This window comes from Nesoenas mayeri (genome assembly GCF_963082525.1).
Source record: "Nesoenas mayeri genome assembly, chromosome: 1".
NCBI lineage: Eukaryota > Metazoa > Chordata > Aves > Columbiformes > Columbidae > Nesoenas > Nesoenas mayeri.
This window is the reverse complement of record NC_137541.1, coordinates 158,704,984-158,725,308: the sequence shown is the minus strand read 5'-3', so window position 1 is coordinate 158,725,308 and position 20,325 is coordinate 158,704,984. Positions and strand designations below refer to the sequence as shown.

Genomic DNA, 20,325 nt, shown 5'->3' with positions numbered 1-20,325 from the left:
TTGGATGTTCCTCTGCAAATTCCAAATGTGTCCAAGGGAGGCTCCGTGCAATTTAGTGAGATAACAAAGCACAAATCTTGGGCATAGGTACCAGCTGAGGACTGTGAGCTGTCACAGCTCTCCAGGCCCTGCAAGTCATCTGGCTCTTACCTTGTATGTGATTACCCCTCAGCTCTCCATAACGTTTTGCCCAGTCCCTTCTGACTGAGGCTGCAGAATGGAAGGGGTTGGATTCTGGGAACTGTACTTCCACTCACTGCTTCTCTTTTGAAAGGCAACAGAAACACCCACACTCCGTGCTAAAAAATGGGTTGTTAAAGAGCAGATTAAAGTAAACCATATGCAGAAGTTACAGTGTCCCCAATGAAGAAAGCCTAGGCCTGAGCTTCCCAGTCTTATAGAAGACAGAAGATGTTACACAGCCATAAAATAAGCTTCCTCCCGCCTGCACTTGCAATGTGTCTGTCTCGTCCTTGACCTGCACGGACATTCCTCCCCAAGCTGGTGGTGGTGACGTTCCTTTATCCCCACGGGACCAAGCAAGGGAGCTCTACATTTGTGCCCAGGCATCATGGTGGGACCTGTTGGGACCCCAAAACCCACCTTCTCATTTCTCTGTTTGTCCAGCATTCCCAGATCAAAGTAAAGCACCAGCCCTTCTCACTTGCCTTGCTCAGAATTAATTTGAGTGAGAACCACGATGACAGTATAGGATTGTCTTTTTCTGAACTCCTTATTTCAGTTGTTCCTGGCACAAAATGAATGGTTCCTGACCAAACATGCTGTTCTTGTTGGTATCTGAGACTATTCAGCTCTCTGAATTTGTACTGCTTCAAAAGCTGTGCCACAGTGACCACCCATTAACAGTGCTGTTTCCTGAGCATCTTCCAGAGTTTTGAGGAGAAAATCCACTATATATAATTAGGGATAGCATGATGATGACACTGGAAAAAATAAATAAGTAAATGAAAATCTAAGTAGCACAATAAAAAAATATTCAGTTGCAATTGGTAGTTTGTTCGGGGATAATAACACCACCACCTTTTGTTTTCAGGTGTGGCTCGATCTTTTGAAGCCTGTTATGAAACAGATTAGAAGTAAGTACTTCCTTGCTGTCATTTATTTTGTCAGTTTGAGAGTGCTTGAATAAATGAGGACTCTGTCAACTGGGATCCTTATCTTCTCAACTTTCTTCACTGAATTTTGTTTGCATTATTTTTTGTTTCTGTTCTGTCCTTAAAAGATTTATTGAGCATGCTGTGAAATTATGTCACATTAACATATGAAGTGGCTGACCCAGTAGGAGGCAGAGGTTTAGTCAGTCACTAGGAGACACAGGGGTAGCAATGGAGGAAAGAGTTTTGTAGAGGAAAAAAAAGCATGCAGTAAAAGAAGGATTAAAGGAAGCACACACCACCAGAAGGTAACAGTAATCAGGAAAAGAAAAAAAGGAAAATAACAGGAAGACATTATTGCTGGGAAGGAGCTAACAAATGTGTTACTGCTCTCTGGGTCATTTCTGTTGAACTTGGAACTGTGTGAGACCAAGAAGAGGGAAACGGGTTGGGGGCATCAGGGAAAGTTGTGGTGGGTGGCAGGAGCCAAAAGGAATTTGTAAATAGCCGTCAGCTCGGGGAAGAGTAGAAGTGAAGCGGAAAGTTTTTGGTGATTTTGTTCCTCTGTCAAATATCAGCAAAGTTCTTTTATTGATCTTTGCCACTGAGTTTAAGTTTTCCTATGTGCCTCTCTGGTCATATTAGTTTGAGTGTATGCCCTGGCACCTCTCTCTCTTGTGAGAGGTGCATTGGTCCTGTAACACTGGTTGTACTTTCAAGAGTCAGAACAAACGTGCTGCTGTTAAAATAGAAATGTTAATTTGCTAGGACACTTGAAAAATAGAGGGTATTTTAGCTCCCTCCTGTTCTGAAGCAAAGAAGGTAGACACACATAATATATCCCTCCACCAAGTTCCTGTTCTCTTTTATTGTGTATAAATTTTATTGTGCAATCTCTAAATAACCCAAATACTAACAAAGGACGGGAGGTTAGCCTTTATGCATGCACTACAGGTTCCATGAATCGTGCTTTGTACATCATTCTGTGTAATAAAATTTGGCCAGTGTGTTACTGACGTTCACTAACTTCCTTTGACATTTCCCCTAGGACCGAAGCACGTTGTCGTAAAATTTGTGGTAAAATTCTTCCCACCTGACCATGCTCAGCTGCAGGAGGAACTGACAAGGTTAGTAGCTGCATGACTACTCTTTTTTTCTATTAAATCTGGTGGACAGAGGGGAGCACATGGAGTCTGAGATGACTGGGTGGGGTTTGATGGCTGTCTCTTAGTATTAACTTAATGTTATTTGCCCCAACCTTGAATGCACCTGAAATACAGGCCCTAAGATTCTGTTGCAGTCTGCGCTGAGGGGGTTCTGCGAAGACCAAGAGTCCTTTGTCTCCTTGGATTTGGGGCTCTGGGCGGGCTTTGCTTACCCCAGGAGAAGGCAGTTTGGCAGCAGAGTTCTCCAAGCCACTTTGGCAGTGGTGTTGGAAGGGACCTAAGGCACTTGTTGGTGCCCTGGGGTGCTGCTCTGCTGAGGGACACATGTGACTCTGCACCCGCATGTGGGAGATAATTGTTTGCAGGAATTGCAAAGTTGTGACAGCATTGGATCGTATTCCTATAGCCAATGCAAATGCCAAAGGTTTGCATGGGTGGAATTATGGTTTTGGAGACAGATAAAGGGAAAGAAGAGGGAATAGAATCAAAAGTACGAAGAAGGTAGAGAAAGATCTAGACACGTGTAGAAAGAATACCTTAAAGGTTTGTTTATTTTCAGTGCATTTCAAAAACTTCATGTAAGCTCTTAATTTCACACTGCATTGGCATAAAAAGTCATATTTCTCTGTGAGTACATATGTATACGAGAGACCTATTAAGGTTCTTCCCTGTTAGCAGGTCCTTCATTTTTGATCAGAAACATTGTTTTGTTGCAGTGTTTCTTCACTAAAACTTTTCAACTCTTTCTTATCTCCAAGCTTCTTATTTTTTAATTACATTTTTCTATTCTGATTCAGTATTATTACTCTTTCACTTTTGATCTTCTCACAAGATGAAGTCCTCTTTTACAAAGAGCTCTCATGTCCGTATGATCTGCTTTATAAAGAACCAGTCCACGTTCATGGTATTCTGTGTTTCTCTGTGTCTTGTTTTGTTTTGGTAATAGAGTGATGGAATGGGGGAAAAAAAAAAAAAAATTATTGATATCCTTTCCTGGCCTGGATAGAGAGAAGTAGAAAAGTGGGATAGGAAGAAGGAATATTTACTTGAAAGGCTGAGTAAAAACAATAGAGGGATGAATGAACACTCACAATATGATGCTACTAATGAAACATTTATGTTTCCAAATAGATATTCTGCATGTCAGTTGCTTAGTATGTGAGCTGTAAGTTGGTTTTTGGTGATCTCTTTCTGCACCTGGGGATGTGTTTCTGAATCCTAATGACTCTTTTTTTGTTAGACTTTAAAATGTATATGCTAGGGAACATGAATATATGTACACAGCAGTGTGTAAGATGTGAAAGCATATCCACAGGGAACAGCTTCATCACTTGGAAAAGCAGAGAATACAACACTTTTATGCTACATTCTTCTACTAGGGTGAATTTTTTATGGGTAGGCAGATGTATGCAGCTTTCAAAAGCACTTTATTTAGATCTGATATACTATTTAATATACTGTGTTTGTTTCCATACTCCCCAAATCAGCTTGCCCATTTAATATACCTACATCTCCTTGTTCAGAAACTTTCTGTTCAAATGAGAGCTTTTCACTGAACGTGTTAAAATCTAGTCTTACTATAAACTATTTAGATCCTAGTAGGAGTTCTTCAGAGGAGCTGCAGTCTTTGGAGGACTCGTGAGGGTGTCTAACCAGTCTGGGTTTCGTACCAACAGCAGGAGAAATGCTTACAGCTAGATATTTTTTTTTTTCTAGGGAAGAATTTGATGCTGAGGGGAACTAAGCAATTTCAGTTCTTGTTGAAGCTAGAAGAAATTTGAATGTTGAAGTAATGCCATGGACCTGTGATGTCTCTGCACTTAAACTGTCTATGTAGAGTTGCCCTGTGTGGCTGAGATAGTTAGGAAGCAAATGTGTTAATAGTGGCTGGTGCATAGGTGGTGCAGGTAATGGGACCACACAAGTATCAGAGCTAGCTAGAATTGTTCTGTTGAGATCTTGTTCCTCATTCCTAGGTGAGTGCCAAGGTGCAAGTTTGGAGTTCTCCTTGTGTTCTATGAGAACTAACTGATAACTCTGGTTTATCTGGCATTTCTTCATAGTTACAAGCAGCTCCATTATCTAGTGCTGCTTGCTGTGCAGTTGCTGAGCACTTAATAGCTGTCGCATTTGCTTCTACTGTCATATCGCTTCCAGATCTCATTGCTCTGGTTCAAGGAGAAGGAGGGAGAGAGAAAAAAGAGAGAGATTTTCCATTCTGCAAAGTGTAAGACTCTAGTGGCTGCAATACAGTATCTGCTATGTTTTGTTTAGCTTCTAAACTTACAAAAATCAGATCACTTCTGTAGATTTCAAAAAGTGAGAGGAACATGTAGCCAAAAATGGAGTTGGCACTGAAATACTTTTACCTCTTTCCCTGATGCTTCGTGTAACTCTTTTTGTTCACTTCTGTTTTGCAGGTACCTATTTGCATTGCAAGTGAAGCAGGACCTGGCACAGGGAAGGCTAACATGTAATGATACCAGCACTGCCCTCTTAATCTCACACATAGTGCAGTGTAAGTTCCCTTTTTTCTTCTTTCCAGGAGGATAAACAGGATGATGGGTTGGACACGCTTTGCTGGGTTACCTGTTAATAGCTGCCATAGGGACAGGTTTAAGCCATATGAACAATTTATTGTATTTCTGTATAATGCCATTCAAATACAGATAATTTATTCTTTCAAATAAAGAAGAGCTGCTGGACACTGGATTTGCATTTTTAAAGCACTACATTTGATGGTCTTCCTAGGATCATTTTAAAAGTAAGATTTGCAGGCAGTGGCAAACAGGTTGAATTCTTCTCCTCAATTCCTGTTTTATTATACATTGTATAATGTCAGCAGAGCGTTCCAATTCCTGGAGATCTGTATGCTGTCTAGAGAATGTAGTAAATAAACATGCTTAGAATGCCAGACTAAATCACAGTCCTAAGAGGAAACTGATAGGGAAGAAAAGAAACCAACAGATTTTAAGCTTTTTTTTTTTAATTGCAAAGTGTCCACAATAAGACTGTTTAGTGAAATCATGCATTAACTTTGTTCATCATGTTGAAGCTTTTTTAGCTTCCAGATCACTTGAAAGGCAGTGTATGCTTTCCATTTTAAGACTTTCAGATACTTGTCTTGAGAATAACATTAGGAAAAAACACTTAGTAGCATGTATAATGGTTGTGATAGACCATGGTTTTGAGTGGTCATTGTACAATTCAGTATTGCATATTTCCACTGAAATGCTGTTGTATGGAAATTACAGTCAAGAAAGACATTCAGAAGTTCTTTAGTGATGAACAGATAAATCTCATGATCCTTTGTCAAAGTCTGAGTGTTTGGGCGGTTTCTCATCAATTGCTGTTGGAAAGACAAATATTGCATGGCATTTTATTTGCCATGGTTATCATTGCCTGGTGCAAGTGAGGAACAGCAGGCTGTGCAGGACCCTCTATGAAATTCCATATTCCTCATATTCCTGATGTCATTTTAAAAGTGCGTAGTTTTGCAGCACAGACCTAAATAAAAAGAAGAAAAACCTAGTCTAGCAAGCTTTTTGGCTCTTTTAGTTTTTCTCATTATGGTGTCCAGCACCTTCCTCAGTTAAACGAGTTCTAACTTCCTTTCATCTCAGGAAAAAAAGAGGCTTGATCATTTGGGGGAAATTGAGTATCATTTATTACACTGCATTCTAGGAGGGTGAGTTTTCCTACTGCATGTCCATGCACCAAAGATAGATGTTAGGGAGAGGATGCCTTAATGCATATGTCTCTCTTCATTTGAAATATTACTTCATGATCATTCTCTCTTGAGTTCTTATACTTCAAGTGAATTATTTTCCTATGATTTCTACTTGGATTCTATTTAATATCTTACTTATCTCTTATTGCTTAAGTTCTTCACTGAACTATCTACAGCTCTGGTGCTTGAACTGCACAGAGTGCAACTGCTATAGCTTGTTTTCCTGAAGCAACAGCATAAAAGGATGAAACACAGCGTGTCCTTTCACCTTTACAAGCTGTCCCTTTCCCTTCTCCCCACAGTAAAACTCAAATTTAATTCAGTGGTTTTTCAAAATTTCTCCATTATACACCTGGCTGTTCCCCCCAACACACTCATGCAGGCTAGCAAGAAACATTCATTTCAAAGTGTAAAAAAATGGCAACTCCCCAGCATTGTTCTTATGCTGATGAGATGCATTATAGTATTGGGTTAAATAATCTTCCTGAGTGGCTGGAAATGACCATCATGCATTTGAAATGTTTCTAGTCCTTTGTCCCCTTCACTTGTGAGCTAGAAGTGCAGAGTCATTCTGAATTGAGATTTTTGGAATCAAGAAGCACTCTCCTTATGGGGAGAGTACAGTAAGATACTTTTGTACTGAAAAAATGAGTTTTTCCTTTGTGTCAGAAGGAGAGAGATGAGAGATTCATCGTGCAGAAGTGAGACGGTATTCACAAAATCTGAACTGCAATTTTGGGCTGAGGGATGTTGTGCCTCTTGGTGCACCTACAGTGCTGCTTCCCCTCCCTGTCTCCTCACTGCAAGCTGGACCGTTTTTTGCCATTTAGGATTTTTCCCCTACTTTTTTGTGTAACAGTGTTAGCTAGAAACCTCTGCTAGAAGTTTGCAGCTGTCTCATATATTTATCCATCTTGTGTCTCATTAATATTTTTCAGTGAAAATTTTCCCTTTGAAGAGTCTATGACTGTATCTTACCTACGTGGCTGTCTTTTGTATTTGCTTTCTCTCTAGCTTACTACTCAGTAGCTAAAACCAATATTACATATTTGTGTGCAACAAAAAGAAAATTAGACACCTGATAGAAGTCATGATATCAAAGTGAAAAGATTTGAGACTGCGAGGGGTTAGGTATATATGTATGTCTTATCGATGCTGTGCCTACAAGTAGTTTCCATGGGGGATATATCATTCCAGGAGGCCCTTATATGGTGCATACAAGTTTATGTCCATGTTATAGACTGCTATTTATGTTAAATCATAAAATGACAGCAAGCAGGTTTTTGTTAAATTAGTGTGTGTACATTACAGAATGAAACCTAGATTTGAAACATTCTATTAAAAAATACCTTAAAAGCATTGTAGAAAGTGTTGGAAGTGAGAGGACACTTTAGTACGGCAAATGGTGCAGTAAAGTGAGCGTGTGAAGTAAGAAGATGGACTGATTAAAGGAAAAGAGCTGAAATACAAAGCATTAGACATATCAGAAGTGCTAATGCAGACAGAACACAGCATGGTGTAATGCACTTGCAAGATGAGAGGAAAGGGAGCATCAGTAGAAATCAATCTTTGGCTAGAACACATGAGAAGATTTTAAAGAAGAGTTACATGTGAGGCTGACAATATTCAAAATACAACTCTCATTCTAGAGGAAGTGCTATTAGAAAGGCATTTAAGGTGGAAAAGGAGAGCTAAGGAGAGAAGGAAAAGCCTCTTGAGTACAAGGTCAAAAAGAACAAATTCAGAAGTAACTTGAAAGCCAGGAGGACAATTTTGGTAATGGATTTCCAGTTGACAAATGCAGAAAGCATTATAGAAATCATGTAGAAGACTCTTCTGTACTCTTGCATCTGAAGAAAGCCCTATAGAACATGGTTTAAGTCTGTCCATGTACAAGGACATAAAGGATATGAACTGAATTTTAAAGAATCAGGGCCTGTGCTATTTGAGTTGTTGCAAACCTATGTGAGCTTATAGCTTCATTAAAGAACAGAAACTTGCCTTTCATTTGAGTTAGGGTTAAAAACGGACCCTAAAGATTTGTCATGCTGGGGCGAGTAAAGCTGGATTGAGGAAGCTGTTTCCGAGATGGGGACAGAAGGGACATTTTACAAAGGAGAATTCTCTCAAATATTCTGTAGTATTTCTACTGTCTCAAGCCAATGACTCAGAGCAGATGGGATGAGGGAGGGGTGGAAATGAGACAGTTTCTGTTATCAACTCTTTTCTACCTCTGCTCTCCGAAGTATAAAAAGTCATCATGTGGCTGTAGGCAATTTGAGTTGAAAGGTTATTGCTCTGTCATTCGTAGATGCCTTGGTCCTCATCTTCCCTGCCTACGCAAGGTTATTGCCCCCGCTCCACATTTGCAGGTACATCTGATCCCAGGAAACCTTTTGTCACAAATAACCCACAGTGACATAACCTAAAAAATTTCCTTTTTTGTAAACCAGTTTATTTTGGACAGAACTGGATTAAGGGATCATTTACATGGGCGGAACCGAGGTGAGGATGAGGCAAGGATCTGAGCTTGGGCCTGTGACATCCTAGGTCAAGTGTGCAATGACGTGTCTGGCTGCAGCCTGGATTTAATTTAAGGGCGCCGCATTTTAACTTCGCTGACATTATTAAGGTAGCAGCCTTTGTAGCTTTGTTGGTATTATTCCAGCAGGTCTGCAGGCAGAGGCTGCCATGCTGTTCAGTGAAAAAGCTAATAGCAAGATTTTCAGAGGCATTCCAAGAATAGCAGGCAGCCAGATAGTAATCTGGCACCCACACATCAATTGCCTGGCCCTCCTCCCCCTCAAAAAAGAAAGGAAATCTCACTGAATGGGCTGCAAAATGGAAAGTGGGTGTGACATACTGTTGCACACACGGTATTGAATAACTGCAGCAGATGGGAGCAACTTCGAGGAGGAGGGAGACAGAATGTGTCTCAAACTGCTGCAAAATTCAAGGAAGACAAATGTTTCATAACCCCGTGAGGTGGAATATATGCCTGAATTCAAATAAGCAAACAAAACCACCTCTCTTCACATCTTCTGCTAAAGATCGCAGGCACAGGCCCAGGGAAGAAGCTGGCACTTGGCTGCTCCAGGGAAAGGCACCTGAGCATCAGCAGGTGTGACAGAGAGATGGATGAGTTCTGTTGGATTGGTGCTGTCCTTTCTGTCACCCTCCACTTATCCCACACACAAGTCAAGGCAGCACCATGATAGCATCATTTGTCCAGTTGACATCCAACAGCTACTTACTTGGTTGTGGTGGATGGGAGGAATCCTTGGGCTTCTTCTCATGCATCAAGTACTAACACAGAGGAGAAGGGAGGAATGTGTGGAAGTGAGAATCTGAATTGTGAATCCATGACACAGCTTGCAACCAATTATGTTTGCTTCCCTGCTCTCTTCCCAGCTGTCTGTACCTTTTGGATTGCCTGAATAATTCAGATTTAATACAAGATTTTAACAGACTTTTCTTGAAATTCTCCATAGCTGAGATTGGGGATTTTGATGAAACTATAGATCGTGAACACTTAGCGAAGAACAAGTATATACCTCAGCAAGAAGCACTAGAAGACAAAATCATGGAATTCCACCGTAGTCACATGTAAGACTTTTTTCTTGTTATTGGACTTCTTTTCCTTTAATGCTGTTCTAACTGTAAATATATGCTGCATCATATGCACAAAAGACATCTGGACCTCTGAGTTTCTCAAAGGTCTCTTCTCCAAAATGTTCAAGCTTATGAATTTCCAGAAAGTTACTCCTGCCTTTCTCCCCTCATCATAACAAGAGGATTAAAGAGCAATTGATTTTGATATTAATTCAAGCATACCATTATTTTACAGTCTATTTCATACAAAATGCTTCACTGCTGATTTCGTGCATGCAGGTATGATTGTAGATGATGAATGATCAGTCAGGCACTTCTGATAGCAGTCTTTTTGATTTCAAGGACATTGAATGTTGCTTTTTCACCTTTCTATGCTTTATTTAGAGATGGGTGAAGAAGGGGTTTAATGATAGTTTTAGGAAAAGCACAAATTACTTGCAGGATTAAGGATCTGCAGGGAATAGGATTCAAGTATCCTAAGGCCTGGAGAAAAGACTAGTAGTAAGAAGATGGTTAAAAGAATTACAAATAAGGCATGGAAAGGTATTTTTTGCTGTCAAGAACACTTCAAGACTTGAACAGTTTCATTTTGAGATACATTGAATTAGCTATGAGTGGTAGAGAGTTTTATAGCAGTAAAAATAAAAACTTTTGTGTAATTTTGTCTTGATTAATTTACTGTTGGGGGTTCCCAACCTTTATATTACGGTTTTCTTATGTTTTACTGCATTTTGGTATTGCAATGAACAACATCCTTACACATTTCTATTTATTATTTTTTTTTTAGGAATACAGCATGTCTTTTCCAATAGCAAGTATAAAGGTAGTGAATTCTGCTAAAGCTAATGGTTCAAAATCTGGCTGTATTAAGTGTCTCAGAATTGGAGTAATCAATATTTCTAATAGACCATAAAATCTGTGGCTTCTTTGGCTTCCATTTAGAATAAGATAAAGTAGTTCTAGCTAATGTAAGTCTGGGGACATAGAAAAGCCATACAGATATTACACATTTGACAGGTTTCACTCTCTGATGAAATGTTTCTTTGTTCTCTGGAGGACTTGTTGATCTCTATTAAAAGGTGTGAAGAATTTGTGTGTCTTCTCTGTTTTCTTCTTCAAGGGGACAGACACCAGCGGAGTCAGACTTCCAGCTTTTGGAGATTGCCCGTCGGCTGGAGATGTATGGAATACGCTTGCATCCAGCCAAGGACAGGGAAGGGACAAAAATCAACCTGGCTGTTGCCAACACAGGCATTCTGGTGTTTCAGGTTAGAGCTACTCAGGACATGACTTTTTATGTTACAAAGCAGAGAGATTTCTTACAGCGAAAAGAATTCAGGACAATCAGCCATGTCTGAAAGAACTTGGTTGGGAAAATTCAGAACTTCCAAATATTTTCTAACAACAACCTTAAACCTTTTATAAGCTGCATGAGGTCCTTCACTTCCAGGAACTCTTACCTTGTTTGCATGCACAGGGTAGAACTCCATCTGCAGCCACAATGTGCTGTTCAGGATGCAAACTGACCCACAGCTCACAATTTGCAAGTTGGTCATGCTGACACCTCCTACATACAGGAGCAGGTAGATCTTGCAGGCACGGTGCATACAAAATGGCTTTGAAGCAGGGACAAAACAACAAACAACAAGGATGTAGATAGGGAATGTCAGCTCTCCATGGCGTTACTTTGTCAGAGTTTTTACAATTTTCTTCACCAGCCATGACCATTCTACCTTTGCTGAATCCATGAATCTTACGTCTTTCTCTAAAAGATCCAAAGTATTTTCCTTGCCTTTCTTTTGTCTCCTACCTCACTCAGCTTAATAAATGTTCGTGAAGCATCATTAGTAAATTTACCAAATTCTTGTTTTGCAATTTCCCTTGGGTAGATAACAAATTGGGCTTTTACAGTTGTGAAGATAGAGGTAGTCACCTGATGTAAACTGCTTTCACTTCAGATGAACTTAGGTCTGCTAGCATCCAAAATGTGACTTACCTCACTCTGTGTTAGTAAGTAAACTTTTCCATAAAATGTCAATTTTTAGAATTGTCAAGAAAGACAATTCATTTTAACTCTTTGACTATAGTTCAAATACTAGTGTTTCCAACCTTATAAAGTACTCTGAGTCCTTTTATAAAGAAAAACAACAGCAACAAACAAAGCCAGAAATATGTCTGACCCAAATGCTCTGAGTTCTAAATTTAAAAAAAGAATCCAAATCAACTAAATGCGTTGTTAGTAAAACCCCAAAACTGAAGCATAGGTTGAAGTATGAGAGCACCAGGGTGTTGTTAGAAATGCACATAACTCAAATAATTGTATGTTCAAACCTTTCCCCTCTTCCTCCATGATATTTTCATCAGGTGAATTAGTTAATTGCAAAGCTTTATAAATTGAGACTGTCTCACAGCTGGAAGTTTGTGTCCACACAAAACAGCAAGGACATCACCAAGTCCCAGCAGACAGCTGAGATCCTTCTGTAAAGATGTAGCTGCAGGTTGAAGGCCCAAGTTCTGATTTATAAACCTCTAAAACTAAGTCACCTCTTCTTGTCCTGCTGTGTTTGGGACTTTCAAAACAGGCTTTTTTGGGGAAAACTTTTCAGAAAAGCCTGGAAATTTTGCTGAATCAGGCTCTAATCCTCTGGGGTCTACCCAGCAATTGGCATTTGGCAGTTGGCTTAGGGCTTCCTTCAAGCACTTCACAGGGCAAGGACCTTAAGTTGATCTTTTTTGGTTTGAGTATAACTGGTAGATACTGAAATATGACGACCTCATTAGAATGACCTCAAGGAAAATAAAAGTTCACTCACAAATGGCATAAGCAATAGTCAGACTTATTTTAAAGCCTGCCGTTTATTTAGACATCAGTGTCAGCGCTACTGAATATTCTAGGAGAGATTAATTATGTAATTCCTCGACAGCAGGTTGACTTAGCAGATATATTCACACTGTCATTACTCCTACGTCCGTCTGGTAACTGTGCCCAAATCAGTGTGGGTTTCTGCACTTAACAATCCTGTAGTAGCTCTGAAACTTCTGTGCTGTAGGCATGTTTGTATTGAAGTCTTTACTAAACAAACTACTGTAATTAATATTTTAAAATAATACCTCCAATACCTTCTACTATAGATTAAGAGTGAGACTTCTAGAGGGCAGGAGTTAATGATGTAGTGGCTGGGAATTGTAGTGTTCTGAAGATAATTTCTCTCAGGTTTCCTGTCTCCTTGTGGTTTTTGATAGCTTTTGGGGGGAAACGCATTTTGTGAGTCTTCGGAGACGAGCAATTTATTTAGGTTCATTTAACTTCTGTTGCTCCCTATAGAAGGTCAAAAAACTCACAGTGTTTTGTACTCCCAATGCAAAACTTTCAGTCGCTGGGGTTTTTTTTCCTGCCATTTAAGTGATATTTAAAGGGGTGTTTATTTTGCCCTGTAGACAGACAAAGAGGAAAGAAATCTACCCATCAAAGTGAGGTGGCCATGTTAGGTATCTGGATTCTCTGTAGCTAGTAGAAAGAGAAGGACGTGGATGTTCCTCTGGGGGGTGGCTTAGCCCACTGAAAATCAGAGTCTGCATAGTGGAACTCCATCTGGGCAAAAGCTGGGCCACCCTCTTTTGTGCAGGGATACTGGGTCAGATACTTTGACATTGACTCAATATGCCTAGTTCTATAAATATGCAAGAGTTTAACCATAGAATAGTTTGAGTTGGAAGACATCTTCAAAGCTCATCTAGTCCAACCCCCTGCAATGAGTAGGGACATCTTCAACTAGATCAGGTTGCTCAGAGCCCCGTCCAGCCTGGACCTGAATGTCTCCAGGGATGGGGCATCTACCACCTCTCTGGGCAACCTGTGCAAGTGTCTCACCAACCTCATCATGAAAAAATTTCTTCCTCATGTCTAGCCTGAATCTCCCCTCTTTTAGTTTAAAACCATTACCCCTTGGCATATCACAACAGGCCCTGCTAAAAAGTCTGTCCCCATCTTTCTCACAGGCCCCTTTTTTAGTACTGAAAGGCCACAATAAGTCTTCTTGAAGACTCAACTCTCTCAGCCTGTCCTCACAGCAGAGCTGTTCCAGCCCTCTGATTGATTTTGTGGCCTCCTCTGGCCCCTCTCCAACAGGTCCATGTCTTTCCTGTGCTGAGGGCTCCAGAGCTGGACACAGGACTCCAGGTAGGGTCTCACCAGAGTGGAGCAGAGGGGCAGAATCATCTCCCTTGACCTGCTGGCCACGCTGCTTTTGATACAGCCCAGGATACAACTGGCCTTCTGGGCTACAAGTGCACATTGCTGGCTCATGTCCAGTCTTTCATCCACCAGTACCCCCAAGTCCTTCTCTGCAGAGCTGCTCTGAATCCCTTCATCCCCCAGCCTGTATTGGTACCTGAGGGGTACACACTTTCAGTCACATCACATTTGCATTATCAGAGGATGCATGTTAAGAAATATCATAATTTCAAATGAAATGAGTAGATGATTCATTTATGTCAAGCTTTCTGTAGTGGTTTAGATTTCTCCATTTAGATCTGGAATGCTTAAACTCTGATGGCTTTGTTCTCTGTAGGGTCACACCAAGATCAATGCCTTCAACTGGGCTAAGGTTCGAAAGCTGAGCTTCAAGAGGAAACGTTTTCTTATCAAACTACGGCCTGATGTGAACGTAAGTCTTTGTCAGGAATTGATGGAGTTGACCGAAGTTTATTTGGTAAATTTTTACTCACAGATTAAACGTATTTTAATCACATCAAGAAGATTTTTTAAATTAATTGCATATGTTCACAGTTAGTGTGTTGCTGCACACATCAATCAACCTGACATCTTGAGTGAGCAATCCTAGCAAAGGAGATGAAAACTCATTGTCACAGAATCTTATTCTGGCTGCCACTCTGATACTGTATCAGGGGCTCTTAAGTTATAGTATGTAAACCACCTCTTCATGGGCTAATGTTAATACCACTGCTTTATCTCTATCCTATTTATCAAGCAAAGGAAGTTCGAGCAATAGCTCTGATACTGCCAGGCAGATCAGTGATATCTCAAAGTGGGAAGTTTAGGGCCTGTTAAGCCTGAAAGCCAGTGAGTTGGGAAATTTTTTTTTTTTTCAGCATAGCACCTGCTTTGTCAGTGCCTCTCTGTAATGTGTATTACTTGCTTGCTTACATTGCAAATGCTATCTTAATTTTCAGAGTTCGTTCCAGGACACCCTGGAATTCCTTATGGCCAGTAGAGATTTTTGCAAGTCCTTCTGGAAGATCTGTGTGGAGCATCATGCCTTTTTCAGGCTTTTTGAGGAACCGAAACCAAAGCCGAAACCTGTTCTTTTTTCTAGAGGTTCATCATTTAGATTCAGGTAAGACTTGCTTTCTTTTTTCCATCTTTGTTGCCTCCCCCTTTGAAAATCACATCCATAATGATGTAGGATTAAACCTAGTTTAAGTTTCAGCTTCTCTCTTTGATATTGCAATTTGCTTCTTTATATTTTCTATTGCATCTTCTCAGCCAGAGCAGTGTAAGGAAAAAGCCTGCATTCGTTTTGTAGTAGCCGTTGCAAAGTAGCTTGCTGGAGATAAGATATAAAGGGCGTAGGTTCCAGCTGGTTTCACATAAGAAAACTCACCTGTGTCCTAAGCAACACTAGCTAGCAACTTTTTAGTACTCTCTAGATCCTGTGCTTCTAGGATGGGATCTTTCCTATGTATCAGAATGGAGATTTGTATTTTTGTTACATGTTCTTGTGGTAAACCTGTTGCTTATGCAGTTAAAAGCAATGTCTTGTCTTTATGCTGAGACCTTTAAGTTTGCAAAGGTTTTATGTGAGACAACCACCTACACTAAGGCCTAGTCTATCCATGATATTTTTAGAGCTGTAGGAGGGTTTTTAATAGGGTTTTTTTTTTCATTGTAGATATTATATCGTGTATGTGGGGGGGAGGGGGAAATCCTTTTGTTCATACAGTTTATTTTGTTTGTGGAGCTGATATAAGCTGCACAGCCAGAAACTCTCTTTGCTGAGATAAACTGTACACTCCAGTTGCCTTGCACAAGAACGTAGCAGATATGGCCTTTCTCCCTCCCCACTTTGTTTCCTGCCTACAAAGTAAATTAAACCTATGTTAGGCTAAGCAAGTTATAACTGTTAAGTTTTTGCCTGAGTAAATAGAAGGTTGTAGGTGCATCCAGCTTACCTCCTGGTTTGGAGAGCAGGCTTTGGTTACCTCCTCCACTCACTGTGGTCTGTGCTCTGTCCATTCAGTAACTTTTTCCAGGTCTTGTGGTAATTCAGTTAGTTTAAAGCCTGTAATGAATAGGAAGGATTTGGATCTCTGCTAAACATTCTTGAGGTGTGGGTTTACTTCACTGCTCTTGGTTCCCTTTGGAGTTTATATATTTGCACAACAGGAAGTGCTGGGCTTTCTCACTACTTTTCCATGGCCTGTAGCAGAAGGGGGGAGAGTTATTTCCAGCCTAAAGCTCTGCAGAGACTGTATGTATGTTTAGTCAATGTGTTTCACATTAGCAACTGAGTCAAGAAATGCATTTCAGTGGTTTTCATCTTGGTTTTAGGGCTTACTGATAGCAGGTAAGGCCGGCATTTGACTCTCAAAAGGATTCAGCAATGTTCTTTGTTCATAAGAGGCAAACTTAATGCTTGAGTAACTTTCTATTGTGGTGACTTCCCAGTAATGATCCTAGAAAGGGCACACAACTGAATGTAAGAAGTTCTGAAATGGCATCAAAAAGTAGCTCTATAGCAAAAAAAGAGGTAAGTAACAGGCAAAATTATAAAAACCTGTGTGTATCTGACCAGGTCCACTTATGATCTTACATGAGTTTCTGCTGATAGTGACAAACACCTTTCTCATTGCTGTAACTTCATATGCAGGCCACATACATGTTTGTGATGGCTAGGTGATATATTGTATTAAACATGGCAAATTCAGTATCTGATTGATATTTTAATTGTGGTTTTCTTCCAGTGGTCGGACTCAAAAGCAAGTTCTTGACTATGTTAAAGAAGGAGGGCACAAAAAAGTGCAGTTTGAAAGGTGAGAGGAAATAAATAAATGTTTTAATCAAAGAAAAGTTGTGAAGTCCAGTTAGTTATATTCTAAGATCTTGGCACTAGTCCAAGTGAAAAATTCCTTCTTTGCTGGTTTGATAGTTTATCACTTGTGTAATATCCCCTTGGTCCTGAAGTTGACAGTTTACTTAAAATCTATAGTCTTCAATCATTTTTTTTTCAGCAGTGAGTGTCTTACTGTCACAGATAACTTCCTCCCATATTGATTTGCACCTTTTTTTGGTGGGATGTGGTTAATGTATGTGAACAAACTTATTCACTTCAGAATAAAACTGAAAGTAACAGGAATAGGTTTAGCCAATCTTAAGGTAGAGGTCTCCAGGGAAAGCTTCCAGCTTGCTAGAGCTGGTTCTGTCTGAACTCGTCTTGCTTTTGGTGAGCTGAAAGTAGTGGCCAAAATGTCACGGACACTGTGGCAGCAGTTCATTGGTTATGACTCATGTTCTGGTGATAGAACATTTTTGCTTCAGTGCCTCTCCCTTTTCTTACAATGGTATGGTTGGCAATGTGTAGCACATATAAATTTTACAGAAAGGAGGAATGTTAATCTGTTTTGTAGCAAACTTTTATGAAAGCTGCTATTCAAAGGTTTTGTTTTAAAGGAGGCATGTCTTTTCATCCTGCTTGTAGAAAAAAATTGAAATGGCTTCTTACTGTGATTTTCCTTTTATCTCCAGGAAACACAGCAAGATTCATTCCATCAGAAGTATGGCTGCACAGCCTTCAGAACAGCATACAGAGGTGCCAAAACAAGTCAGTGATGTTGATGAAACCCTGGATCATGCCTTTTAAACATTTCTTACATTTCCCTCCACTGGACTGCTGTTTTGAAACTCTAGAAGCATAGTTTTCTGCTCACTTTCCATTTAACTGGGAGCCCTGGGTATCATAAGTTTTAGGTTTTGCAAGTGGAACAGGTTCATTTCCACTGTGGAACAGAGTTGCTTCCAGACAACCAGGCAAATATAAATAGTGAGCATGTCTGAGTTGTACTAATGACCATCTGAAAAACTGCAATCCACAGTGTTACTGCTGGGGTCCTAGGTTGTAGCTGGTTATTGCGTCTGGGAAAAGTTGAATTCTTTTCCTTCACTGGGTAGTCTTGGTTGCCCATGCCAAGTTGTTTTGTTTTGTTAACCACAGAGAAGAAGAATTATTTCCTCAGAAAAATAACATCTCTGTACTTTTCAGCCATTGTCTCTGGTAGATACCTAATTTATTTGTCTTATGTTAATAGCTGTTATGTTTTAGGAGTTTGCAAATCCAATAGCAGTAAGGTTGCAGCAGCTGCATTTTCCCAGGTCCAGCTAGTAGTAAGGCTGAGCATGTATTCACTATAGGCAGCTGCATAGATGCACATATACAATATATATATATATTTATCCATACGCAGCCAACTGGCTAGCCAGGTAAACACAAAGAGAAAGCAGCGCTCCCACAAAATGCAAACAGTGCCAGTGGTCTCACGCTGTTTCATTCTTTGGCTGATCAGAATGAAAGTTCATTAGTGGAAAATATGTGTGTGTATATATATACGATACGGATCCCTCTTGCAACTGGTCTTAGAAACTCAGTCCATCCAGTGGTGAGCCCCTGGATCCCCGAGTCTCCCAGTGGCTGGCACCTGGACATACAAGCCCCCAGGTCTCACAGCCACTCACCCCAGTTGGTAGTACTCAAACCTACACACACATGTTGAAGTTTCCTCCAGTAATTCATCTTAGACACCCAGTCTAACCTCGTAACTGACAGCTGTGTCCCCTGGTTCCCAGTTACCTCACTCACGCACACACACATGCAGAGGTGTCTCTCCAATAACTGGTCCAGACGTATGGCATTACCAGTAATTGACCCCCAGGCCTCATCATCTTACCAGTGTCTGGCCTGACTTATGGCTGCTCCAGTACTTGCAACCCAGCTCAACCTACTCACAGACTAGTCCAGTTTAATGTTTTCTAGCAGCTGCACATACTGACCTCCCCACCCAATCAATATGCACATACTCTGGTGTCTCCAGTTGCTGGCATCCCAGATACACCCAGACCAAGGGCTGATGGCTCTACTGGGACAGCCCCAGAGGAACTGGGTCTAGATTATTTGACTAGATCATTTGGGTTCCTCCACCTGCCAGTGTTTTCTGTGCTCATCTGTGTTTGTGGAGGTGAACCTTTAATGACATAACCTCACATGAAGCTAAATGGCAGGAGCAAGCTATTAGGTTAGTGTATTTAAGAATGCTACCGCACCTTCACCTTCCTCACATTGCATCCTTTTGATATTTCAGGCCCTCTCATTCCTACAAATCCAAGAACCTCAGAAAATTCTCCTACAAACGCAGCCCCTATCAAATATCTTTTAGCAATTTAATATTGCTAAGACAAGCTCAGGCAGATGGAGCATGGCTACTGGGCAGATGTGACATATTTCTGTGTGCAGAAAAGCCAGCTCAGGAATTAGTGGCAGGTATGCTCCAGGGATTGAATGTGGAGTGTTCAAAAGCCCACAGATGGCTTTTTTAGTGTATGTAAGTAGGCTGTGCAAAATTCGTCTTACGCATTTATCTTTTTTGTCCCTCCAGCTTCTCAGAGGAATACAAACAGGTTGATGTTCATAGTGTTGACGGATGCCTCAGGGCATTGAAACACCTCAAACACTATACCCCTTTTTACCTATCACCACATTCTGTCTGCCTATCTTCCCTTGCTTAGCTTATGTATTTTTTGTTCTTAAGATCAGAGACCTCTCTTTTTTTGGTTTTATTTTCTTCTAATCAGTTTTGAAGCTTGGGTTACCCCTTCTGCTTTCCTATGTTGCTGAAAGATGCAGTGCAAAATTCTGGTGCGTAATTACACGTAGTCTTTTCTCTCTGGTTCCCTTCCCTCCCATCCCTCCGTCCCCCTTTGTCTTCCCTCCTTTATCTTTCCAGAGTTCAACCTTTGCCTATGGGGACGACAATGATGCTGCAGCAGTTCAGAGCTGCCGGCAAGGGAAGGAATTGAAGGCTTCAACAGAAGACACTGGACAGCACAAAAGCCCTTCCTTGAAGAAGAGCCCAAAGGAAGGCAGAAAGGTGGACGGAGCAGTGGTGTCAACAGTGGAGGAAGAGGAGGAGGTGGCTAAGGACAGGATGCAGCAGAACAGACCTCAGTCACAGCAACCAAGCACAGGTCCAGCTTCCAGGGCTGCTCATGGCAGCAGCACCTCCATTCCTTTCATTGACTGCAGTGATGTAGATAGCGAGTATGATCTCCTCAGAGGACAAATAACCCAGTCATATTCCCAAACAAATGACAATTATGAGGGTGATTTGACCAGTGGTGCCTATATTCACTATAGAGATGAAAACCGCAATAGAACTAGGTACAGGGATTCCTCAGCCTCTATAAAGTCTTCGCAGTATCTCTCTGAAGAGTACCTTGATGATAACCCAGCTAATCTCTCCTTCTACACTGGAGGAAGCCCCAGGATGCCAAGACACAGCTCACTGGTTGATGAAATGTTTAGAGGGCCAGGGAGCCGTAGTCCACTGGCCACTCCGTTGCCTCCCAGTAGCAAAGGGTCAAGCCCTAACATGAGTCTAAGTAGAACTGGCTCTCAGGGTTATGTCTCAGAAA

At 40.8% G+C, this 20,325-nt stretch overlaps 1 protein-coding gene across 5 annotated transcripts in view; it reads left to right on the top strand.

The window, feature by feature from the left end:
* FARP1 (FERM, ARH/RhoGEF and pleckstrin domain protein 1) overlaps window positions 1-20,325 on the top strand; it is a gene marked incomplete at its 5' end in the record, with an annotated part of 176,187 nt that overhangs the window by 108,655 nt on the left and 47,207 nt on the right. For 2 of the 5 annotated variants that reach the window (XM_080347824.1, XM_080347823.1), the window contains 10 exons: window positions 1,055-1,097; window positions 2,164-2,242; window positions 4,702-4,799; window positions 9,503-9,617; window positions 10,744-10,891; window positions 14,195-14,290; window positions 14,817-14,980; window positions 16,608-16,676; window positions 17,389-17,452; window positions 19,638-19,878. In XM_080347824.1, coding sequence (XP_080203950.1) covers window positions 1,055-1,097; window positions 2,164-2,242; window positions 4,702-4,799; window positions 9,503-9,617; window positions 10,744-10,891; window positions 14,195-14,290; window positions 14,817-14,980; window positions 16,608-16,676; window positions 17,389-17,452; window positions 19,638-19,878 — 1,117 coding nt within the window. Of the gene's footprint in view, window positions 1-1,054; window positions 1,098-2,163; window positions 2,243-4,701; window positions 4,800-9,502; window positions 9,618-10,743; window positions 10,892-14,194; window positions 14,291-14,816; window positions 14,981-16,607; window positions 16,677-17,388; window positions 17,474-19,637; window positions 19,879-20,325 lie in introns of all 5 variants that reach the window. The other 3 variants (XM_080347822.1, XM_080347821.1, XM_080347820.1) reach the window with 2 other exon arrangements.